Source organism: Eretmochelys imbricata, chromosome 22 (assembly GCF_965152235.1).
Source record: "Eretmochelys imbricata isolate rEreImb1 chromosome 22, rEreImb1.hap1, whole genome shotgun sequence".
In the NCBI taxonomy this organism is placed as follows: domain Eukaryota; kingdom Metazoa; phylum Chordata; order Testudines; family Cheloniidae; genus Eretmochelys; species Eretmochelys imbricata.
In genome coordinates this window covers 15,436,246-15,462,426 of record NC_135593.1, presented here as the reverse complement: position 1 = coordinate 15,462,426, position 26,181 = coordinate 15,436,246, and the positions used below count along the sequence as shown (strand labels likewise).

Below are 26,181 nucleotides of genomic sequence, written 5' to 3'. Positions count from 1 at the left end.
GAAATGGCACTTGCCTTATTTTACAAACAAGGAGCTGAGGCACAGAGAGGCTAAATGACTTGTTCAAAGTCTGTGGCAGTGTCAAGCATTGAACCTGGGTTGCAGGTGACTGCTCTAACCATGGAGCCATCCCTCCTCTTGTCAAAAGGGGTGAATGAGATGAACTGCCAAGAAGCAGATGATGCCTTTCCTCCTCCATTCTCAGCACTCTGAAGGGTGCCTTCTGTGCTGTCCATGACACTGTGGGAAGCACTCAGATAAGCAGACTGGATGTAAACCACATACCGCTGTTGAAGTCAATGACACCTGCTCATTTACACCAGCTGAGGATCTTGGCTCACTGTGGCAGTATGACAGAGTCTGCAGATTTGATCTCCAGAGTAGGGTTGAATCTGATACGACAACATTAGAGGAAATTGTACAGGTAACAAAGCGAGAATCAATCTGCAGGATTCAGGCTCTGTTGTTTTAAGATCTATTACATGGTTATTGGAAATGGGAAGGAGGCGGATTCCCACCTGAGAGGAGCTGTCTACTGCAATGCATTTAATTTACAAAATCTTTAACTGGCATATTTTTAGCGCAGACAGCTGGCTGGTGCACAGCCTGTGACTAATGAAACAAAACACATTTTTGTTTCATGGTTGTCTCTTCATGTCACCCTACAATTTTGTTATTTCTGATGCAAGGAAGAAGGACTGGGATATGTTTATTCAATGCAGCCACTTTGAGAAATACAGAAATTAGCTACTTGATGTAAATTTTAAGTGGGATTTTAAAACTAACCTTTGATTCTGAGCTGCTAATAATACGAGGAGAACTGAGATGTCTCCAGAACTAAATGAGCTGCCAGTAGCGGTGGCATGCCCGGATTCCAAAGACAGACAGACAGTCAGCAAGCATTGGAAAGAGCAGCCAGAATTGTGCATGGCAAGTAAATCTAAGAGATATGAGCCTATTGATATATTATAGGAGAGAGCGTATATCTCATGAAGCGCTTATCCACGCTACGGACAAGACAAAGTTGAGTAGCACTTACTCATGCAAGTTGTCCTGTTGGATCCTAAATGCATTTCTCTATGAAACTGTGTTAAGGTGGCGCTGATCGGTACCATCTGTTACAGGGAGGTGTTGGCAGGTACCATAGACCAGACTTAAAAGCTGAACTTTTGTTTGAAGGTCCTAACCTTGGAGAAGACTTCTTTATATTTTGTTTTTACTTTCCCCACCCAGTGCCTAGCCATCTTTTGAAAATGGTCAAGGACCCAAAAGCTAAGCTAGCCTCATGTTAGAGTTGTTGACTTGAGCTTTTCGGATAGGGTTTTCTGGGTTCTGCAGGATGCATTTTAACTCAGCTCTGCCTATGGTAGAGCAAGCAAGCTCCTGTATTGCACTGTGTGGTTAGACCATCATCCGCTCTGTTCCATCCATTAGCCAGCAAGGGCCATGCAGTTGGAGAATTATTACAAAAGGGTCGCGTCTTCCACCTGTTTAGCATGCTTTGTCTCCTGCTGCTACTCAGGAAGTGGTCAAACCCAGTTCTTTTGCATCACTTTACAGAGCAGCTGCACCAGATTAAAAAAGACGGGGGGGGGGAGGAGGAGGAGGGGGTGGTTGTACATTTAAAATTGCCCCTGGCTCTATTCACTGAGAGTGAAATTCTTCCCTGTGGAAAGGGCCTGTTTAAGGCCTGTGCACCACTTAAGTTCCATTTAAGCCCCCAGAATAGGGTGCATAGGCCCTGTGGTGTCTCTCTGCCCACAGGTGAATTTCACATTTCACTTCAGCTTAATCTATAAGAGTAAGGTAAAAGCTACTCGGGAAATATATTGTGTGTCAGAGAAATCTTTTGCATTGGAAGCTTCAGTCCTATTGAGGGAGTATCCAGGAAAAGAGGGGGGTGTTAGAGCTTGGTATTTTCGGATGGTTTGCGGCAGTTTGTTTCTCTCAAAGGGACTCTGTATAGCTTTAAAAACAAAACATCTAACAAACAAAAATCTCTATGGGCCTAGAATTCTTCCCTCTGACAATGCAAGAAGTTGATTCAATATTCTTCTTAGCTGAGTTTCCTGCAGTGTAATTTCAGTTGGTGTGCAAGTGCGATGCCACTGAGCCATCTGGTCTCCTCTTAATTAAATTGTTTTCAACATAAATTTACCGCAAACCCCAGTGTTTCTCTAGAAAAGTGACTCTAAAACATTCAAAAAAAGAAAAGGAGTACTTGTGGTACTCCTTTTCTTTTTGCGAATACAGACTAACACGGCTGCTACTCTGAAATAAAACATTCAAGAAAGTTTGCAAGACACACTTGTGACTCAGCACACTGCAGAAAGGCCAGAAAGGGATAGGGTCAGGGACTAAAACTGAAAAAGAAACCCAGCCTTCCAAGGCAGCACATTCCTGCTCTCTGCTGCTTCTAACAAAGTTTATTCAGGAAGGTTAATTCCTGGGGAGCTGCTGTTGAAAACATAGCCTAGCTCATCTTGCCTTTGATTTGATTAATTAAAAATCTATTTACACTTCCCTATTCATCACTTAACCTCCTTAATAAGACAAACTCCCATAGTGACTGGTGGTATTTGTGCCTTTCCTGAAACAGCTGATGATTCTTATGTCATTTGGTCTTTTCTGTTTCCTTGAGCTGACAAGACTCTTGCACTCCTTTAGTTTGGTTCATTCTTGAGCAGTGATAGTTCAGATTGTGTTCAGCTGCCTTTAATTGGAAGAGAAATGGTCACTAAAGAGATGTCACCCAGTGACACCCTTACAGACCTCCCTCTATACGGTGGCAGGAACTGAGATTGAAACCCAGATCCACCAGAATTTTGTGATTATTGCCCCTGACTCCTATTAAGGTCCCTGCTCAGCAAGGGATGTCCTTTAAACATTGATCTCGCTGAGCCCCTCCAGGCTGTTGTACTTCTCCATCTCATCCTTTCCTTCTCCAACTTTTTCAAATAGACTGAATCCTCCCTCAGAGAAATGCCTCCTTCTGCTGATTGACTCCTTGATCTTTCCCTTCCAGCCCACCCCATCTTGGTGTCTCAGGCAGGTTTCTGCAGTAAGCCCCTCTCAGATCACTATGTCTGGATCCCCAGGGGGCCATCATCCCATGGATATCTGTGCTTAGGGAATCCTGCTATGGAGTCCTCTCCATGTGCTGTGGGATGGACAGGAGGTTACAGTGTAGAATCTAGGCAGAGCTGCTGGGAGATAAACAGGGAGCTGGATCTTATGCCACCAATTGGGCAATGTTTTTCCTCAGTTGCCAGTAAGAGGTGCCTGGTACCTTTCTGCACTGGATAATAAATCAGAACAGTTGTGGCTTGGATACTGTATTTTGTAAAGGTCTTTATCGAATTATACAGAAAGATAAACACAGTAGGACTTTGACCCAGCACAAAATGCCCTGAGAAGTCTCTTTGTACTCCATAGTACATTCTTTACATTTCGGTGGTAGGTGCCCTTATTTGTATTGGTGGGAGCAGAGAGCGAGAGAGACTGCTTTATTCTCCTGTTCATCTAGCGGTGGGATTTTGCGCGCAGGCTCAGACATCAGCAAGGCATTCAGGAGGCATCAGCTGCCATTTTCAGTTGCTCGTCAATTTCATTGTTCTGTGCTGATCTAATCGTGCCCAGTTTAGATGGAGTGACATAGCAGCCTTTTAATATTTTTATTCCATCAGGTGCACGGATGATGGCAGTAAATCACAACAGAGCTGTTGCTGTTATAGTGAGAGAGTTCACATTTTTACCTGAATACTTTTCTTGTCTTTCCCCTTCCCCTCATGCTTCACCACAGTAGAAATGTCCAGCTGTCTAGTGAGAATGGTCCCATGCACTGTAAATTTTTTTTATTGAGCAGAACAGCATTCTGCCTCTGATTCTACTCAGCTTGAGGAAGTCTCTGGCAATTTAAATATAGTTTATATCTGAATATATAAGCTCCCTGCTGCCTTCTCCCCAATCAAAGCAGCCAAACTACTGCAGAATACTACTACTGATTTTATGTCTAGAGCATTTTTTATCAAGAATCTCAAAGCACTTTATAAATTTTAAATAATGAAGTCTGACAGCCCTTCCAAGAGATAGTTGGGTATTGCTAACTCCATTTGACAGAGGGGAAAACAGGGAGGTTGGATGACATCCCAGAGGTCACAAAGCCAGGAACAGAAGCCAGGAGTCCTGATTTTCAGTCCTCTGCATTAAACACTAGGAGTAGAATTTTCAAAATGGCCTAAGTTCCATTTTCAAAAGTGACTTGAGCAATTGCAAGCCCGAGTCCCATTGCCTTTCAGTGACATTCAGGCTCCTAAGTCACATTTGAGAATGTGACGTAAGTTTTTGGTCCCTTAGGCACTTTTTTGAAAATTCTAGCCTAGATCAACTTCCGTCTCAGAGTTGGAAATAGAACCCATCGGTTCCTATTACTGGTCCCTAGCGCTATCTGCTTGACTGCTCTCCCGTCCCTTTATGTTTAGTTTTCTACACAGTGTAACTAATCTTTGAACTACCTCCTATAGAACATAACTCGTGAGTTAGGGTTATTTATTAAATTTTGTCATAGTGCTAAAGAACTTTCATAGCTGACAGCTCATGTTTGTGTTAGCCAACCTTTCTCTGCCTGCAGCCTCTAGAGTGTGCCTGTAGGAGGTGCCACAAGAGGGAATAGCAGCATGGAAAGACACAGAGGCGTAATGAACAGCACAGCCTGTCCGTATCAGGGAGTGGTCTTCCCAGCAGGAAGGGGATCTTTATATAACCTAGGCTCCCTGAGGACACTGCCTGCAGTTCATTTACCGGGAGGTCACAAATGTAATTCAGTTTTGTTGTGTTGCTTCCTTGTATACAATTTCATAATTCAGCTGAGTGTTGCCAAACTTTTCTGTAAGGGCAAAGCAGCTGCTGGCATCTTTGACTGCTGATAAAAGCATGAATGCAACAATATTGTGTCCATATGATCCTGGAAGTGCAGTATGATGTCCACTCCAGGCAATATGGTGGTGAGGATCAGCAGCGAGGCAGGGTGGTATTATTAATGCATTAACCCCATCAGGTTGTAGCACAGTTATGCCAGGCTGCAAGCATCTTGCCAGAGATACTTATTATTTCCTGTGAATCCACTTAAACTCCAGGCAAATGTGCCAGTGGATTAGCACAAATGTCTGGCCGTTTGAAGTGGTTAACAGATTACTGTGTACATGTGAGATCGATTGGGCAGCCATTGTCTCTGTGCATAAAACCAGATATCTTGCAAATATGATCATAACTGCAACATACATACTTATGGGAGGCCAGACTAGAGAGCATGAAATGGAAATGTCAGCCTGACATTTTGTGCTAGTAAAGAGCCACTGCAAGTGGAAACATAAAAAAACCATGAGTCAGGCACCCAGAATCATGAGATTATTTTAAAAATGTGATTTTAAAAAAAATAGTAAATATTGGATTCTTTTTATTTACTTTACGTATATTGGGCCTTTAGAGTACACTCAGGTCATTTCCAAGCTTCTCTTCACAACTGTGAGGCTGAAAACCTTTTTTTTTTTTTAAGTGAAGGCTGAGATTCTCACAATCATCTGACTCTGGCATCTGGGGCTTTAATATTGTACCAAATACTGCAGCTCTCACGGTAAAATCATGAGAATTTACAAGACTGGAAATCCCAAGAATCTGAGAGCTGATGCCAAGTTAGAACAGTGAGTGGAGCTGAATAGCAAATAACTCCCAAAATCTAGCCCAGAAAATGCAAAAATATTAAAGTTGAGAAATCAAAAGTTAGGAAATTCCTAGAGTTGAGGTTGCTCCCACTATGCTAGCTAAGCTACAAAGCACATCCTACACATTGCATCCTACATATAAACTATAAACATTAATGTAGTGATTTTTGTGATTAGTGACTTATATTGACTGTGCAGTATAGCTTACTGTTGTGTGAGCATTTGAACTCTAGAATTCCGTTTCTTGCACATTGAGGAAGGGGGCAATACACGTTTAAATCAGTAAGCAGTGAGGAGTTGGGTCGTGATGCCAGCCCATGACGCGCATCCTTCTGCAGGAGGAGCATCCCATTTGCACAGACAGATTTGAGGCTTTTGCCCTGTTTGTAGGGAAGTAGGGAAAAGCGGCTGCTCAGTTGGGTTTCACCTTGTTTGAGGACCATAGGAGACACAGTGACCATCCCCCACTGACTGTCGCAGCTGGGAGGTAGAGTGTGCGATCACTGAGAAATGGCTTTGGAAGAACCGCCTCAGTGAAAGATCCTCCTGATCTGCCAGAGGTGGGGGTCAGACTCTGACTTATTTTCTTGAGAACAGCAGGGGCAATTACTGCTGATGAACCTCAGCCTCCTGTAACTGCCAGCCAGGGTAGGATTCGAGCATCTCTCAGCCATGAGTGGATTGTATCCTCATGTGAGGTAGGGAGGTGCTGTCCCTGTTTTAGAAAGGGGAAACTGAGGCATAGAGAGAGGCAGTGACTTGCATGGGGTCACATGGGGAGTCTTTAACTGAGCTGGGAAATGAACTTGGGTCCCCGGAGTCTCTGAGCCTTAGTCACTAGATTCTTCTCCCTACGCTCTGTCTCCCTTGACCGTTCCATGACCACTTCAACTTCCCTGGGCCTTCCTGCAAACAGCAGAGCTGCCAAGAGCCTCATTCTGCCTCCTTCGAAATCAGCCAGGCCTGCCTCATCACGACCCATCTTCCCCACAGTAATTTCTGAGGTAACTCACCTTTGCCAGTTCAGCAGCACTCGCCCAGTCACCCACAACGGAGTATTTCCAGTTCCCTGGCTCACTAGTCAGGCTGAGCTTGCCAGAGGGGAGAGGCCTAAAGGGCTGATCCTCGCAGTCGCAGTCCGGAGTTCAGTCCCTGCCTGTTTCAACATTTACACAGTTCCACTGGCTTTGGAGGGGGTTCCAGTGAACGGTGAGGTGTGGTGTTTAACAGCCCCCAGAGCAGTTAAGGAAGGGGCTTTGTTCAGATACATTCTGATGGAATCCTTCTCCTGTAAGCCCCTGAGAACAGGCTATGTTTAGTTTGGCTACAGCTGCTGCTTCCTATAGTTTCTGACTCTCTCTCGTTTCCTTTCCCCTAGTGTTTCCTTGTGTAGTTATGACAGCACAACTAATCTGAAAAGGCGACGTGGGTTTGAGGTGGGGTTTTAGACTCTGGGTAATCACATCGCTTGAGCTAGGGCAAGCACCGTGTGTGCCCAGAGACAGCTGGGCTTTCCTAACACTTTGGCTTTGTGTTAGAGTCCTTGTTCCCTTCTGGCTTGTTTTTTGTGTGTGTGCTGGTTGAGAGTGAGTTTGAGGGCGAGAATCTTGTTTCTTGAGAGCCGGCGGATGCGATGTTTTCTGGAGGAAGAGGAGTTGTCGTACGTGTGGCTCTGTGGTGGGTGTTGTGCTCACGTGCAAACTGATCCAAAGCCCATTGAAGCCATTGTGAGGCTTTCCATTGGCTTCAGTGGGTGTTGAATCAAGACTTCGTTGTCCTAACTTACAATCTAAGTTCTTCAGCGCAGGAACTGTTGGTGCAATTGCCAGATCCCGCAAATTTATTGTTTCTATGGCCTCCCGAAAAACACTTCTCTCCCCGTGCACTCATGTGAGCTGTATTTCTGATTGCTCCGTGCACTTGTTTGAGCTGCATTGCTGAATGATTGCTTCACTCTGGGTTATGATAATAAGTGAGCTGAGGGAGGTCATCCTCCTTGAAAAGGCTCACACAGGGTACATATTCTTTGCTCTAGAGAAGCAGCCCCTGGCAGCAGCAGTAATATCTGACATTTCTTCTAGAACCTTTCATCTCAATAGATCCAAAACACTTCACCAAGTTTTATAACTGTGTTTGAAAGAGCATTTACCCCACCACTGAGATGCATCCAGCTCTGGGGTGAAATGTGGTAGTGATTCAACAGTGCATGAGAATGTTTACACAACAGTTTAGGATAGGAAGTAAAGAATGCTCCTCACTACATAAAGAACAAGGTGTCCTTTCTCCCTACAGATTGACGTTTCCAAATGCCATTACCTGGTGGATTTAGATAGCGCAACTGAAACATCCAGGGAGCCGAGATACTCCTCCAACAAAGAAGAATGGGTCAGCATTGCTTACAAACCATTCCTGGATACTTCCAGGTAAGTGTTTTCACAAGTTTGGGAAGGAAGAACAGGGGCAGACAGGTGCATGAGCTAATTCTGTTCGAATTTCTGCATATGAAAGAAGCAATCCGTGTACTAGTAGGAGAAATGCAATGGTAGGAGTTACCTTGAAATGACCCTCTTGGGAAAGGCATCTCTCTGCACAGGAGGCAGGCATTTATGTGGGGAGGTCTGCATGGTATTAATACAGCTTTGGTGCTCGTGGCCGATGCTGCTTTACAGGGTGAACCGCCCCAGTGGGTTAAAATCATTTTAAAAATGAAACCTCAGCAGCCACCTTTGGCTGAAATACATTTTTCTTTTTTATTTGAACAAGAACTGTGAGAAGGCTGTTGGGAGGAGAAGAAATTAGAGTGAAATCGGCATCCTCCAGGCTACTCTGGGGTGGGATCTGTTTGGTTATATTAGGTTGAAAGTGACGGTGCAATCCCGACAGGGCGGTAGCTTCCTGGTCTAAATGATTTTTGGATGCTTATTTATAAAGATATTGTAAGGCAACTGTCATGCGATGGGAAGAGGGGTTTGCTGGAAAGATCCATTAAAAAGCAGCAACACAGAATCCAGTGCCCTCTTATTTTCTCATGCTGGCCCATGATTCTCTAGTAAGGACAGGTTTGGTGCACAAGACAGATGATCAGCTAAAGTTTTCCAAACGAATGCAGTCGGGTGATGGGAAGCTGCAAGGTTGCGCTTTACCCAATGGATCTGGGTTTTTAATTAAATTAACAAAGTTACAAACAAAAGAATCTTCCACTCAGCCTTAAGCTAGGCATAGCCCCTCTTCCCTGAGGTACCGTCCCTTCTTCTGGGACCATTTCAGGAGATGCTGTATTCCTGCAGCTTCACTCTGCAGTACAACTTCTAGTACTGCCCTCACTGGACTTCCTTGCACTGTCTATAGCCCAGGTGCAGCCTCACCACCTTAGCTGGTTCGGCTGGGAGCACCTGCTCTGGCATATGGGACCTGGGCCTATTTTAATCCTGGGAGCCAGCCACCCTGTGACCCCAGGGGACAAGTAACAAACCCGGACATACAGCATGGCAGCCCAGAGGCTGGGCGTAAGATCAGTCAGCTGTTCAGAGTTTTAAACTAGATGGGATGACTGAGCTCTCACCTTGCCCCGGTAGGCTCACTTGGACAGTTTCAACATTGGTCAGTGGTGTTTGGCAAATGATGCTTTGTGTCCAGCTTGCAGTGAGAGACCGTGCTGTGCTGTTCCCATTGGGTGGGGTGGCATAGTACAGGAATGGCAGCATCGCAGAAACTTGTGACGTTGCCAGAAGAAGGGGGAGACTCATGAAAGCTGTGGAGCATGGTGACCGCTTTAACAATCAATCAGTCAGGTGAAACTGCAGAATAATAAAAAATGGACAGGCCTCTCTTGAGCCAGGTAAAACACCAGTATCTCTTCTCTCTTTGGCACTTAGACACCTGCCTCAGCCTGGACCCTGCACTCCCTGGTAGAGAAGTTACTGAGCTTGTAGAACAAAGGCACAGATTGACTAAGGGCAGGGCAGGGGGGGTAATTGGCTTCCTTCGCCCCATAACAAAGGATTCCATTGCCTTTATGGAGCTCTTTAGACCTGGGAGGGGACTGCTGTGGTTCCAGGGATTCATGCAGCACGTACTGACAGGGGATCAGAAATCAGCCAGTGGGAGTCTTGGCCCCATGTGTGTCTCTGGGCAGCCTCTCTTCTCTTGCGTGCGCTTCTGCTGCATTGAAATTCTCCGTGCTGTTCCCTATCAGCGTCTCACAGCTTGAGCAGAAAGGAGGTGCAGTGCCTTTGTGTGTGCAGAAGGCCAGGTTGCCATAGCAGCAGGTCTGATTTTCATGCCTGCTGTGCACCTTGATGACTCACAAGGTTCAGGATGTGCTGTGCCAGGCTGTCCTCCCACCAATTAAGTGGACTTCAGTGTGTCTGAATCTGTGCAGCTGGAGTGCGTGGTGCAAATAGAGGAGGGAATGTGCAGCAGAGGAGGTCTCGGTCAGCAGGGTCTGAGCGGAGTAGTCAACATTCCAGCATCCCCCACCCCCGCGAGCGTGGTGTCCCTTATTGATTGCACTCTTTTCCCAGGAATTTTGAAGTACTTCACTCATTGTTCTGAGCACCATAGAGGCTCCTGATGCAGACCCTACAGCAAAACCCCAAAGACTCAATCTGATGGAAACAGGCTAAACTGTGCCCTGAACCAGGGCCTGCCTGAACAGGGAAATGTTAGACTCAAGTTTGGACTCTCCAAAGCTGACTCAAGTGATTGTAGCACAGAGAGATAAACAAGGCTTACTAGCTCTGAATCTGCTCCATTTCCTGGCCAGACCATTATTTACTTGTATCACTTGAGCACCTAGAAGCCCCAGCCAAGATCAGGGCCCTGCTGTGCTGGCCAGGCCCTAGTGTGGTGGCAGGAAAAGGCTTTGCAAATGCCTTTTCTAAAGCTCTTGGTTTTGTCCTCCTGGCTTGTAAAGTTTTTACATCTTAACCTCCCAGTCATAAGCCAATCAGAGAGGAAGAATGGTCCAGGTGCTAGGGCATTGGCTGGAACTTGCGAGAGCGGGGTTCAAATCCCTGCTCTGTCAGAGACTTCTTGTGTGACTTGGGGCAAGTCACTTAGTCTCTGTGCTTCGGTTTCCCATTAGTAGAATGGAGAGAATAGCATTGCCCTGCCTCATAGGGGTGTGGTGAGGATAAATAAGTTATGATTGAGATGTGCTTAGATGCCAGACATGTTCCTTAGATAGATAGTATTGTTTGGCTCATACTGTAGGCATTCGTTATATCAGTGGAGTGACTATGAAGCACCATGCTTTTGTTCTTGATTCTCCAGTTAGATACTAGCTCATTTCAGGACTGGAGCTGGGTTGTTACCAGCTGGCTGGTGAGCTAATTGCTAACATAGGCTGCAGATCTATCTGCTGAGGGTTGAATGTCTCCAAGAGATGGGGTCCATTCCACCCTGCAGACCCCAGTGTGGCCCCTGCATTCCGCTGCCGTTTGTAGAGCACCCACTTTGCACTTTCCCCTTTGCAAAGAGGGCGCGCTTGGTGGGTCCTACTGCCTGTGACTCTATGGCAACGTTCCCTGCTGTTTAAGTAGCCTTTCCTTTGCTCGCCCTCTCTGGCCTTGGACATAATATGCCTAGTCTTGCTGATCGCCAAGCATGCTGGGGAACAGATCTGGCCAGTAATGCGAGTGTCTCATCTCGCCCATTCTCTATGCCAGCTGGGAATGTCGCTGTAGGCACCAGAGCAATGCAACAAGGGACTATTCAAGGGATGCAGTTCATGTTTTTTAACCAGTCCTGTGAATTAGTGCTGATGGGAGCGATGTGAGAGATCACAAAGCTCTGCTATCTTGGGTGCCAGCATCCTCCCTGGTGGTGAGAAGCTGTGGCAATTGCTCCTGAAGGCACAGAATTTTCTTGTTTATTTGTTTGAAGTGACAAATCCAATTCGTGCTGTCCCTGCTGCAGTTGAGAGGGTAATTATCTGGACTGGGAACTTCGCCACACAGGAGGAGCAGTGACATGGGCTGTAGGAGCTCCAGCAGGTTAGGTGAATGCCCCCACAGAAAGCTTTAATTGAATCGAATGCAACCTCCCTCCTGCCACTCTGCCCCGAAGGCACTTGGAACTGGTGGAAGGCACAGGCTCCCCAGAGTAGAGACAGCACAGGCAGCTGGCTGATGAATCTGGTTTGGTGACATGAGCTATGTGTGTGTGCCGTGCTTAGCCTCGTCTTGTCTAGCAGATCACTAGAGGGTGGTGGTCTCCTGTCCGGCTGGGTTTCAGAGCATCTGGCTATAAAATGGTCGCCTCAAGCAGGACTGTTGACAGTTATGGGCTATTTCCAGAGAGGAGCTGCCTATGTTTCATCTGCAAACTCTACACGTGTAAAATCTTGCACGACTGAGTGCAGCACGGGAAAGTCTGTGCAGAAAAGTCCATGTGCAAATATATGCACAGAGGCCTGTGCATAGGGTCAGAGAAGGTGTTTCAGGATCCTCCTTTATAAACCCAAACTGCTCATTTCCGAGCATTTTCCCTGCCCTCAGCCCGGTGCCATGACGTGTATATCAAATCTGGCACCTGCTTCCACACAAACAATTCTGAAGCAGCCCTTGCTAAACATGAAGTAAGTGTAAAAGGCATGATTAAAATGCAGCTTTAAAAAAAAAAAAAAAAAGCATCCCCTCAAGCTGAGCTGTGAGGGAAGCAGCAATCAGCTCAGATTACAGGTTTGCAGCGCAGGGCCATGGAGCGAGGCACATTAAAAACCCTTCCAACTCCAGCTCTTATTCTTTGAAAATAAATGACCCCAGCAGCTCAATTCATGCCTGCTGAACTGCAGGCTTCTGGGACTCGCTGCGATTCTCACATTGACGTCAGCAAGTGCAAATGTAAATCTCAGCTCCCTCTGATAAATGGTGTTGCTAATTGAATTAGAGAGCACTCGGAGCCACCAACTAATTATGCTACTCAGGCAGCTGCTTTGTCCAGGTCCATTTAATTCTGTATTGGCTGAGTGCTGCCATTCTGGCATAGAAAAGGGGAAATATATTAAAGCTCCCAATTAAGAAGCATATATTTTCTGGCTCTTTAGGCTGAGCTGTTTGCTAGCTCCAGGCACTCCTGCTCTTGCCCTTATGTTTTCCATTGTAAAATAATCTTCATACAAGATTAGTGATACCGTCACCTTGTGCTAAAATATTATATCCCTTGTTTGATAGGTAAGAGACTCCCCTATGCCATTTAATGCTGCTTTTCTTAATATCCAGTAAAAAGCTTTTAAAAAAAAATAGTTATTTTCTTTAAGTTCATGGTCAAGGTGGAATTTTCTACACCTCAAAGAAGTGCAAATGTTAATAGGTTTGCAGTAGGGCACAGACAGCTTCGGTCATGGCTATGCATCTGCTCCTGAACTCCGTGTGCAGAGATAACCAGAATATCCCAACCCTTGTATCTGTGGCAAAGTTCCAACTGTGCTTCCTTTCTCCCTCTCTCCTCCATTACCTTCTCCCTCTTCCTACTAGTGCTAACTTCAGAAATGCAATCTCTGGCAGGCATTTGACCTTCAGTTGATCTGTGAAATTCAGGCTGCCAGGTGTGTTAGCAAAAAAGCTTTTTCTTTTCTAAAGTATTTAATCTCTTCCCCAAAACAAGACAAATCTCTGAAGCGGGAGGGGAAAAAACACATACACATTCACACTTTGGGCCCATATCCAGTGGCCATTGAAGTCAGTTGAAGCTTTTCGTTGACTTCAGCGAGCATCGGATTAGACCCTTTGTCCTCTACTGTAGAGTAACAATTCATGGGTTTGATCTAGCTAGTGGCCTGCTGAATGGGAGCTCTGTACTGATCAAGGCCACACCCACAAACTGCAGGTGGACTAATAAAGAGAAACAAATATATATGAAAATGGTACAAATTCAGTTGCATCCATTTCCCCCCACCCTTCATATATCACCTGTTGTCTTAGAAGCTCTGGGTGAGGTGACCAATGGTAAAGATGCTTGAGCCCTGTCTAAATTAAGTTTCTAATGGAACTGCACCAGCAGTGAATTACAACTTCTGCTTTCCTTGTTGTAGACAAAGCCTCTGAGACTTGCCTTAGTGCATGTGGCTATTTAGCACAGAACAGCCTTGTGCTTCAGTGTCTTATTGTACAAAGTGCCCTTCAGCTAGAAACTGGTTGTTGCTTAATGAACATGAAAGCTCAGCTCATAATTGAGGGCCAGATACGTAGGTGCCGCCACCTGCCATGCAAAAGTAAGTGGTTTGAAGAGACAGGCCTTGTTGGGGAAACCCTCGTAAGAGCCAAGCTGTGATTTCTTGGTGTCAAAGCTGTTTTTTTTTTTTTTTTCTAGGGTTCCTCATTTAGTTTTTGCCTGGATCCTTCAGGCTGGATAACTGGAGTCAATGTGAATTCTCTCCTTTCCACTTTCTCAATTCTGTTAATAAGATCCTACAACAGCCTGCAGATCCAGCAGTCTCCATTAGCAAATGTGTATTAGACCCCCCACGTTTCTGGTGGGCACAAACACCACCTTGATCTAAAGACCCTAGAGGCCTGATGTCAGATTCACTCTGCAGAGAGAATTGAATTCCACATTCAGTTATGGTCCATGCGGTTGGGGGTGGGGTGTGTGACATTTCCCTCTGGTGTTATCCAGACCGGTGATCTGCTAGGTCACTCCAATCCTTGGCTCTGGGAGCCAGCTCTGCTGTGAAAACCCTCACTCCTGGGCTGTTCACGCACAGCCTCTGGCTTGTAAATTGCTCCTTGGATTGTGCAACTGAATGACACTACCCAGTATCTCCAGTCCCAGATACAACCCTAGGAACCTCCGTCTTGCAGTGTCCAGTTATGCCCGCTGGATGCTGCAAGCTTATATGAGTTTGGCGGTTTAACAAAGAAATTGATATGTACCAGGCTTGTTATCCCAAGGGGAGTCTGACACGCCTCAAACGAAACACACTGCTTCAGGTAGAATAAACCAACAGATTTATTAACTATAAAGATAGATTTTAAGTGATTATAAGTCAAAGCACAAGAAGTCAGATTTGGTGACATGAAATAAAAGCAAAACACATTCTGAGCTGATCGTAACACTTTCAGCGCCCTTGCAAACTTGGATGCTTCTCACCAAAGGCTGGCTGGTTACTTTTCACCCAGGCTCTCCCCTTTGATCAGCATTTCAGTCGCTTGGTGGTGGTGTCTGTAGATGTAGGTGGAAGAGAGAGAGAGAGAGCATGGCAAACGTCTCTCCCTTTTATCATGTCCTTTCTTCCCTCTTGGCTTTGCGCCCACTCCCCCCAGATCAGGTGAGCATTACCTCATCGCAGTCCCATACTGACCAAATGAATGGGGGTGACTCACTCTAACAGATCCTTTTGTTGCTGCCTAGGCTAGTGTCCTTTGTTCCTGTGAGGCTGGGCTGGGTTTGTCTCATACCTGCCCTGATGAGGGGTGAACTGCCTCTCTGCTTTTGGAGAGTTTTTTTCCTGGGCTTATTTTAAGCCATGAGGATACATTTTCAGCCTCATAACTATATACATGGAATTATAACCTATAACATTACTGTAACAATTACTATAACATCACTAAAACAACCATGCTCAGTGCATCATGAGCCTTCTGAAGACACCCAACATGACAAACTTTGCATTGGATATCACGCAGTCATTTTACAAGGATGAACATAGGGGTGCTGGGTGTTCCCCCAAGGTACATAGCATCACAGGAGGACATAGACTGAGGACTATGTCCTCTCACCCCAATACCCCCCTCCCCCACCCGACCTGGTCCACAGTGGATTTCCTTGTGAGGTCAATGAGAGCTTTTTATGGAGTTGAAGAGTAGAATGTGGCCTTTATTCAAGAACTAAATTGACCATTATTTATTATGTTTGGCACGTTTTTGTTGCATGCAGCATTACCCAGAGGAAAGAGCTGCTTACCATTCTGCCCTTGGTTTCTCTTCTTCTCCCATCCTCTGTTCTTCTGTCTTCCCTCTCTGTCTCTCTTGTCTCCAACTCCTTCCCTGCAACAATTCCTAGTTACTGCTCACATTTGAAACGCCATTAGGCTCTAGGCACTGAGATCCCAAGGAAATTAAGAGAAGGTGTGGAAGTTCTCATCTCTCTAAGATGGTGTTTCTGTCGGCAGACTCAGGAAGACAGCACTGCAGTGGTTTACACTTAGGTCCCGTTTGGAAGGTTTTTGCCACCCTTTTTTTGGGCAAGCAGTGTACTTTTTTTTTAATTGGAAAGTTTGGATCGTGCAGTTTCTGAATATTATGCCATGAGGGTCGCTTAAACACCTTTTGTGGGTTGTATTTGGTCCCGGGGCCATGAGTTTGACACCTCTGTAATTTAAACAGGTACATGGTGGCAGGGGTAGAAGGAGGAATAGTTCTTGTCAACAGCTGTAGGGGATAGGAAACAAGGACATGCTAGGGTCTTTCTGCATAACTCTGAGACATGCAGAATAGAGAAAACAGATCAAAAACAGGTTAAAGAATGTTTAGATAAATGAGAGAGATTCAAATTGGCAGGGCCTGATGAACTGCACCCTAGGGTACTTAAATAACTAGCTGAAGGAATCTCGGAACAGTTAGCAGTTATCTTTGAGAACTCATGGAGGATGGGTAAAGATCCAGAGGACAGGTGAAGAGAAAATATAGTTCCTGTCTTTTAAAAAGGGGAACAAAGAGTACTCAAGGAATTATAGGCTGGTCAGCCTAACTTCGATACCTGGAAAGATACTGGAACAGATTATTAAAGAAATTATTAAACAATTTATGTAAGTGCCTAGAGGGTAATAGGGTTATAAAGAATAGCTGAAATTGATTTGTTGAGAAAAATCATGCCAAACCAACCTTATTTCCTTCTTTGACAGGGTTACTGGCCTTGTAGATGTCGGGAAGTAGTAAACAGGATATATCTTGCTTTTAGTGAGGCTTTTGACACAATTTTACATAACATGCTCATAAGCAAACTAGGGAAATGTGGTTTCGATGAAATTACGATAAGGTTGGTGCACAACTCGTTGAACGACAGTCCTCAAAGTGTGGTTCACTGCCACACTGAGAGGGCATATCTGCTGGGGTCAGTTCTGGCTCCAGTAATATTAAATATTTTCACTAGTGTCTTGGATAATGAAGTAGAGAATACATTTATAAAACTTGCAGATGACACCAAGCTGGGAGGGATTGGAAGCACTTTGGAGGACAGGATTAGAATTCAAAACAACCACGACAAATTGGAGCATTGGTCTGAAATCAACAAGATGAAATTCAATAAAGACAAGTGCAAAATACTTCAGTTAGGAATGAAAAATCAGATGCACAACTACAAAATTGGAACTAACTGGCTAGGTGGTAATACTGCTGAAAAGGATCTGGGGATTATAGTGGACCACGATTTGAATCTGAGTCCACAATGTGGTGCAGTTGCGAAAAAGGCGAATATTCTAAGGCATATTAACAGGAGTGCCATAGATAAGACATGGGAGGTGTCAAGGTTCTGTACCCTAGTGTTCACAGTAGGGAAGGATGTGGGGACCTGCATGAAAACCTCCTAAGCTTACTTTTACCAGCTTAGGTTAAAACTTCCCCAAGGTACAAACTATTTTACTCTTTGCCCTTGGACTTTTGCTGCCACCACCAAATGTCTAACCGGTATTATTATTATTAGGAAAGAGCCCGTTTGGAAACGTCTTTCCCCCCAGAATCCTCTCTTACCTTTACACCCCCTTTCCTGGGGAAGGCTTGATAAAAATCCTCACCAATTTGCATAGGTGACCACAGACCAAAACCCTTGGATCTTAAGAACAATGAAAAAGCATTCAATTTCTTAAAAGAAGAATTTTAATAGAAAAAGTAAAAAGAATCACCTCTGTAAAATCAGGATGGTAAATACCTTACAGGGTAATTAGATTCAAAACATAGAGAATCCCTCTAGGCAAAACCTTAAGTTACAAAAAGTCACAAAAACAGGAATATCCATTCCATTCAGCACAGCGTATTTTCTCAGACATTTAAAGAAATCATAATCTAACGCATATCTAGCTAGATTACTTACTAAGTTCTAAGACTCCATTCCTGTTCTGTCCCCGGCAAAAGCATCACACAGACAGACCCAGACCCTTTGTTTCTCCCCCCCTCCAGCTTTGAAAGTATCTTGTCTCCTCATTGGTCATTTTGGTCAGGTGCCAGCGAGGTTATCCTAGCTTCTAAACCCTTTACAGATGAAAGGGTTTTTCCTCTGGCCAGGAGGGATTTTAAAGGTGTTTACCCTTCCCTTTATATTTATGACAGGAGGTAATTATCACCACTTTACTTGGCATTGGTGAGGCCTCAGCGGGCGTGCTGGGTCCAGTTGTGAGCCCCACACTTGAGGAATGATGTGGACAAATTGGAGAGAATCCAGAGGAGAGCAACAAAAGCGTTAAGAGGTTTACAGAATCTGACCTATGAGAAAAGGTTAAACAAAGTGGGCATGTTGAGTCTTGAGAAAAGACGACGGGGTGAGGGGGGGACCTGTTAACAGTCTTCAGCTATGTTAAAGGGCTCTTATAAAGAGGGGATGGTGACTAATTGTTCTCCATGGCCACTGAAGGTAGGATGAGAAGGAATGGGCAAGGGAGATTTAGGTTAGATACTAGGAAAATCTTTCTAACTATAAGGATAGTTAAGCTCTGAAATAGGCTTCCAGAGGTGGTTGTGGAATCCTCTTGGTTGGACAAACATTTGTGAGAGATGGTTTAGGTTTACTTGTCCTGCCCCAGCACAGGAGGCTGGACTTGATGACCTCTTGGGGTCGCTTCCCGCCTTACATTCTTATGATCCTGTGCCGGAGCTAACTTGGGGATTTCAGCTGCTGAGTGATGCTGCTTCAAAAATCAGACTCTCTGTCACCCGCTGCTGGGTAAAATGGGCTCCCATTGTGTCGACGTGGCTCCAAGTCAGAGGAAGAGGCTCTGTGGTCGAGCTTCTGTCAGCATGACATGAGTATGGAGGGGGCTGCATGATTTAAGGCTGTTCCAGTGCTGCAGACTGTGTGCACAGGAGTGCAGTCAGGGCTACCCCCTGCCTTTCTGTCCTCTAGCCCAGCTTCATATGGCAAATTAAAGAAATGACCTCAGTTTAACACATGCTGCTCTCCCGTACCCCGATCAAGCCTAGAGCTTGGGGGGATTGTGCTGGTCTCTGTTACTTGCCTAGCTCAGCAGGCCAATTTCCTCACTCTCATTTTTCATGCTCCTGTTTTTTAACAAGCATCCAGAACAGCTTGAAATTGCTTTTTCTTGAGTGAAATGAAGTGAAACTAAAGCCGTTCAACAGCGAGCTCCGAGCTTCAGGATTGTGGGATCTCAGTGTTTGTGCCTGCCAAGCGTTGTGTTACTGTTGGCTCGGGTGGTGGTGGGCTGCCAGCCGGGGTGGGGAGATGCCAATGCAAAGCGCAGTAATGACATGGTGTTCATTAGTTAGCTCCAAGACGCGGAGAAGGAAATGCAAGAACTGCTTTCTGAGGAAGTTGCCTTTGCCTCCAGCCATTCTTGTTTCAAGGAGTGGGGGGGCCTTCAGTTTCCAAGCACAGAGAAATGACAGCTGGAAAGAATGCTGCTTGTTCAAAACATATGAAAATTACCATCTTCCTCCTAGTTATTTGCTACTAAGTGATTGTGCTTAGAACACATTCCCATTCTAGCAGCTCAGGATCTCACAAGGAACAAGGATTTCCAATGGTTCTTTTATTTTGGGAACGTGCTGGATGCTTTACAATTTGCAAAGGGCCCAAATGTTATTGCAGAAAATGAATGGAACTTTTGGTTCTCTCCCTTCTGAAATGAAGTAAGCCTCATTTTACATCCCAAAGGGGAGCAGTCTTTGTGCTTGGCTAGAAGCAGACAAGAGGGATGGTGGATGTTGAGAGGATGTGTGGTCTTTTGGTTAAGGCAAAACTGGGTTCAATCCTCTGCTCTGCCTCTGAGAGCTTGGGCAAGTCTCTTGGTGCCTCAGTTTACCATCTGGAGATAATGATACTTCCCTTTCCCCTACCCTTTGTCTATTTAGAAAGTCCCTGCCTGAAAAGTTTACAATCTCTTACTCGGTGTTTGTACAGTACCAAGCAAAATGGGGCCTGAACTTGATTGGAGCCTGTGGGCCCTACTTTAATACAAATAATAAATAATGCCTTTCCCTGTGGGAAACCTGTATTCCAGGTTGCAAGAGATCACGAGTTTGGTGGTCTCCATTTGTTCCCAAGTACTGTGACGCACTGAATTTTCCAAGTACCTTTGGAGTCCACGTGGAGCCTGCGTTCACAATGGCAGTTCCTGTCATTGTTTTTCAGCTGCATCTTTGGTTTAGAAATAGGTTTCATGCTGCTTCTAAACAAAAGCAAACCCACCAGCCGCCTTTTCTTAAATAGAGTGAATTGAATACGGCACAGGCAGCACTAGTAAGATTCCATTGGATTCCACGAACTCTGCTGTGTTATCAGCAAGCTACTCGAATTATAGAGCATCTCAGGAGTGTCCAGATAACACACACTGGATCTATGTGCTGTCCCTGGCCTCTCAGCATGTTATAAATCACAGTTTTGACCGTTGCTGCTGCTTATCCAGCCTTTTGCTGCTTGGCAGGCATTTGCATTGATGGCATTAGTTATACATCTATCAAGGCTGATGGTTTCCCAGCAATGTAATCTGAAAGAGATAAGTCTTAAAATTAGCTTTGGTATTCAGAATGAAACACCCTTGCCCCAGCACCAATTTCTAAAGATTGCATGGCTTTTCAGTGGAATTTTCGGCGCTGATGATGAAGGAAATTATCTTATTTTTGCACTCCTTATTTAAACAAGGAATTAATGTTATCTGCTCAGTGGAAGAATACATGCACTTAAAATGTACCAATTTAGCAGTGCTACAGCGATTAGCCAAACAAAAGGACACTAATTTGATACAGCCATCAAGCCTGTCTCACACAAGTGCTCAGTTGGTCCAGTCGTAGCAAAGTACTGCTGCTAAATCCTAGTTCCCAACCCAAGAGGGTCGGGGTAAACATCCCTCTGAAGATTAACAGCCTGTAGCAAGTCACCTGGCAGGACACAGGATGGTTCAACCCGTCTCTAATTTGAGATGCTGCGGCAGAAGAGTGGTATGCTGAAACCCTAGAGCCAATTGGGGTTTCTTTCTGTCTCTGCTGTAGGGATTCTGTTGGGGGAGAGGGGGGAAGAGCATGCTTCCTAAAATGAGTAGACATTAGGAAAATGGAAAAGCCAAGTGCAAAGCAGCTAACTTATTGACTCTTAACATCTCCCTTGCTGCTCTTCCGGGGTGGGGAGTTTTGGAATAACTGCCCTATGCAACCTCCTCATGGCTGAACTGTTTGCCTTTTGGCCCATAACATCTAGGAGTAACCATCTTTTCATAATCACTGCCATTACAGCAGGAATGGAGAGTGGGGAAAGAGTTCTGAACTAGTAGGGCTGATTGCTCTAAAGCTGGTAATCCTGACACAAAACAACTTTGGTTTGACTGATGAAGAAAAGGCAGAATGGAGCCTGGTGTGTCTGTCTCATTGCTGTTCCCCACATTATGGACACGAGGCCCTAGTCCCAGGCATCAGCTGTTCTTTTGTGGCACTTCAAAACATGTCTTCTAAATGATCACTTTAAAACCAGTCTGTTTTCCCTTTTGGTTTCAGGTCTTCAAAGCTGCTGCGTGCTTTCTATGTCCCTTTCCTGTCCGAGCGGCATACGTCATATGCAAACTACACCATCCTTAAACCCCGGAAGTCAAAGCAAGCCAGGAAAAAAACAGGAGGTTAGCGACACACCTGCGGACCAAAAAGGATCAACCAATATTGTCGGCCAGCTGCTTAAACTTTCCTAGAAAAAAAAAATGCTTGTAAGATTCATTAATAAAGGTTTCCCACCCAGTGATTTCACTCCGCAAGCCTCCAGCGGAGAAGAGTACATCATCTGCTCTCGGTTCTGTTCCTCTCTGTTCTGCCTGCACAACCCGTTTTCAGAACGTAGTGGTAAGAAACCGTTTGAAAATCCAGCAGCTGCCTACCTGCATTATTATTAGATAGAGCAGAGCAAAACTGAATAGCAAGAAATGACTATGTTAGACTGTGCGCCCGGGTACTGCCTGGCACCAGGAAAATTCACAGCCGCGCTCTCTCTCAATAGTCCTCATCTGCTAAATAGCTGCTTGCATACTCCTAGGAAACATTATTTGCAGATAACAGCATTTGGGGAAAACAAAAAACAAACCCCCGAAACAGCAGCACAGTAGAGGCAATGACTCTCTGAAATGCTAAGAATCTCAGCAAACAAGACAGTCCATACCATAGAGAAAAATCCCTCAGATCTCCCTGTCCAGGAGATACTTTCCAAGGAGAAACTTGCACTTTCAAACAAACTGTGATTTTTGTTAGTTATCTGTTTTAATGGGATGTGATTTCATTTGCCGTGAGTTCTGTTTTCCTGGTTATGATCCTAGATATTGTGAAAACACAGGGGCTTCGTTTAATCTTATTGATTACTGTGTTTGTGTGTGTGTGTGTGTTTGTTTAAAGAAACATTTAATGTCCTTTGAATTCTTGTCTCCAGTGTGTAAAATGTCTGGAAACCATCTATGGGGTAAAAAGGGTTGTTAATTATTGTGATTCAGTTTCCCAAATCTACGAGGATGCGTACAAGTTCCCTTTTGTCAAAGACCCTCCGGAATGATGATGCAGTATGGAACTATACCTGAGTTTTTACAGTCCTGTACTATATTATGAACCAGATTACATCAGTCTTGTAGAAACCAGTGCAGGGGTCTGAGAGGGGGAATGTGGGTGAACTTTCCCTCAGTGCAGAGGGACAGACAGCACAAGCATGGTGCCCAACCTAAGCCCTATTCCGAGGGTTTAAATGGAACTTAGTGGTGCATAAGCTTGGAGCCCTGCCCGTGGATGGCCCATTTCATCCTGTGTGAATAGCACATGCATCAGAGAGAGCAGATGAGATTGGCTGTATGAGAGACTGGCGCAGAGAATGGTCTGTGAATAGGTTTGTCCATGTGTAGAGATGCAGTGCTGAAGTGGGGGGCTGCGGTGGTTGAACGGTGAGTGTATATGATGGAAAGCATACACCGGTGGCTGTGTAGGGCAGGTGTATCTTTCAGCACGTTTGCAGGTCAATAGCTGAGCAAGCTGCTGTACCAAGGTCAAAAGGGCAGACAGTGCAGCAGTGTGGCTCTGATTTAACATGACACTATTGGGTCAGAGCTGGAGAAGTCAGGAAAGGAAATAGTGCAACACTCAGAGAACCATGCATGGCTTTAATCTGGAAAATTACATTTGAAATGTAGTAGAGGACACTGGACTTCCCTTTGTCTGTTCAGTCCCGTGCACTCACTAGGGATGAGTATTGATGAAGTGCTTACGTCACCACTCGGCTACATTTCCTCCTGCATAGTTGCAGGGTTGGCTGCTTACTGCCCCGGATATTTTATTTAACTCTTTTTTTCTTTCTTTCTTTCTTTTTTTTTTTTTTTTTTTAAGGTAACTCTGCAGCAGGGACCAGAGGAGAAGGAGAGGGAACAATATGCATGTGATGCTCAGCATGTTCTGAGAAACAGGCTCTTTCAAAGTGTGTCAGATTGGTCACCCCAAATCACTAGTCACTTCTGAAACTCTTGGCCAGGTGGTGGTGATTCTTGGGCTCCTCGGCTGTGGGAGCTAGTAAGTGTCTTCCTTCAGATATGTGATAACATCAAGGAGTCTTTCTTTAAGTCTTTCTAGTTATTGCTGTGGATGTGTAGGGTTTCATATGGTTAGCGAGCGGAAAAGCAGGTTGGCCAAGCCTTCAGTTCAGAGCCTTAATGCTCACATTAAGGTCTGAATGCCACAGTGACTGTCTTGTTGACTCTGTAAATGCTGTAAGTGTTGTTTCTCTGCTTTGCTGTAATTTCACGCCCGAGGACCTTGTTACTTCAGGTAAAAGTCACCCTGTGAGCTGGTGTGCAGAACCTCCCTCCACCCAAGTTTGGCTTAGCATTCCGCACACTTAGACAAACTTGTTCTCTAGATCTTGTTTCTTTAGTCAGGTTGACAGTGTACCCGTTGTGATCAACAGCAAGGCATATGGAGTGTCTGTCACTTGGCTGAGGAAAAAATGGCATGTGGGACTCCAGACTAAATTGACATGCAGTTGAAATGCAGGTGGAGGTTGCTGTGTGAAAGCGCATCAAGTATTTTGATTTTGCATTTTGTTATTTTTTAATTAACTTCACTACATTGAAGGCAAATGTTAGACTGTACAAAGCATGATCGGTAAAAAGCCCCTGCATGCCTTTTTGTTGCCTGGGTGATTGATACATTAAGGATGAAATTCTCCCCTGTACAGAGGAGCAGTACAAAGCCTGTGCATTATTAAAATCCTGTTTTGAAGGCTTATGTGGGACATACGTGGCATACAGGATTTGGGCTTGCCCTCTGTAGAGGGGTGCTTTTTACCCTGTGCAAGTAGTGTCTGTCCCTATAGAATCTTTGGTATAACAACATTGGAATTTCCCTCTTAAAAATCCCAGTCTTTACAGTAAACTAATGTCTTAAATGTCTTAGGTAAATTTGCCTGGGAGACAAAACTGCAATGTTGCAGGTCAACACTGAATGTCTGCTTAATGCTCCCATTTGTTTCTTTTTAATGGTTTCCCCACCCCACATGTTAACATTCCTTTAATAAGGCTCTGTTGTGTCACACCAGTGAATCTAAACCAAAACTTCCATCCTATCTGCTTCCCCCACCAGTGTTTCCATCTATAAATGGAACACTGAAACAAGGAACACAGACAGTCTATTGCGTACCTCTCTTTGGTGGTGTCTCACTGTCCCAGCCTTTACTGTCATGTTTACTGTGAAAAGATAGTCCAGGAAACATCTGTTTTCAATTATTGTGCCTGCTCCACCCTTTCTTCCCGTTTTAATTCCTTTTTGCAGACCCTGACAGCTTCACATTAAATGGGAGTGATCAGCATCTCCAAGAAAAAGGCAGCAACCACCCTGTTGCTGTATGAAGAACTGCACTTGGGTCATATTAACAGATGTTGATTTCCCATCCATTGGAAGGTGAAGCCAGGAACACTCACAGGTGGTGGTATCATATTTGCTTCATGGTAGCACTGAGAGCTCTAGTCAAGATAGAGGCCCAATTTTGTTGGTTGATCCCACGTCCTGCAGTGCTTACAACCAAAACAGACAAAGGAAGCTTTATTAGCCCCATTTTACAGGTGAAGCACAGTGAGATCAAGGACTAGCCCATGGTCATATAGGGAGTCAGTGGAAAAGATGGGAATCAAACTGGGTCCTAGTCCAGTGGCTTAACCCCCCAAACCATCCTTTCTCGGACCGGGGAGAGCCTAGCAGCCCTACAGCTGCTTTCTGCACATATGGCCCAGAAAGTAGAGTCTAGGAAACCTCAGGTCTCCCTGACTTCCTTTCCTGCTGGAGCAATGGTCTCCCATCCACCTAGCACAGCAGTCTCTGGAAATAATTCTGAAGCTGTAGCGCAGTGCAGAGGCATCTGGAACGCCCGCACGAGGCCATCTGCTCTGGAAAGGTAACGCTGCTCTTAGCGGTGCTTTCATCATGGGGTATGCAGAGCAACAGGTGAACTTTCTGACAGGAAAACGTTAAGGCTCCCTTCTGTTAATAATTCATAGCTCAGAGCTGTTGGGCTTTGCGCAGCGCCGACATTTTAAGCAAATAATCAATAATGAGAAGAGAACAGTACTTCTAAATAAATGCATTCAGTGGAATGAGCTGCCCGAGGAAGCTGCGCTGCACAATCTGTGTCTTCATGTGTAATGGGGTGGGGGAGTGTTGGGATGGGAGGGAAAGAGCAGTACTGACTGCTGGGGTTTCCTAACACCTTCCTGCCTTCTCAGGATAAATTACCTTGCTTTTGAAATGTGGATTTGCAGAGATTTCCAAAAATGATGGCCTTTCCTTTGTAAAAGGTTTCATTGTTTGCTTGGTGCTTATACAATTTTTTTGTTTTGTTTTTCCTTTGACCCTAGTAAAATTAAACTTTGTGATCTAGTTGTGGGCTTAGGCAATTTTCATATGGTTAATTTATGACCCATTTAAAAAAAAAATAAGGTCTTGTGATTTGCAAGCCTTGTGGGTGAAGGATTAAACCTGCAAATTGCTAAACTGCTTCCATCTGATTTCCAAGTCTTTATCAAGTCACTTAGGTTCAGCAACTCACAGGCAGGAACCAGGACTCAGAGGGGGGCCAAGGCCAGACCCATTGCCTCACAGGTTGGTGCTCTGTCCTGCCATGCAGACAATCTGAGTTTGACTCTCTGGTCTGTTTCCAGTCTCAGGATGAGGAAGGGATATTTCATAGATACTATGGATGGAGAAACAACTCATTGGAATCTGGCTTGAGAGACTGATGGTTCTCTGCTGCATTCTGACTGGCTGTTTGAAACACAAGACGTCACAGTAAT

The 26,181-nt window shown here is 45.0% G+C and overlaps 1 protein-coding gene across 5 annotated transcripts in view; it reads left to right on the top strand.

Annotated features, from left to right (window-relative positions):
- ALG9 (ALG9 alpha-1,2-mannosyltransferase) overlaps positions 1-25,768 on the top strand; it is a 57,822-nt gene extending 32,054 nt beyond the window's left edge. For 3 of the 5 annotated variants that reach the window (XR_013348582.1, XM_077839681.1, XM_077839680.1), the window contains 2 exons: positions 8,013-8,143; positions 21,380-25,768. Coding sequence is in view for 2 of the 5 variants with exons in the window: in XM_077839681.1 (XP_077695807.1) it covers positions 8,013-8,143; positions 21,380-21,503 (255 nt within the window). In the remaining 3 variants the exon portion in view is untranslated. The remainder of the gene's footprint in view (positions 1-8,012; positions 8,144-21,379) is intronic. The other 2 variants (XR_013348581.1, XR_013348580.1) reach the window with 2 other exon arrangements.
- Positions 25,769-26,181: the final 413 nt, after the last annotated feature.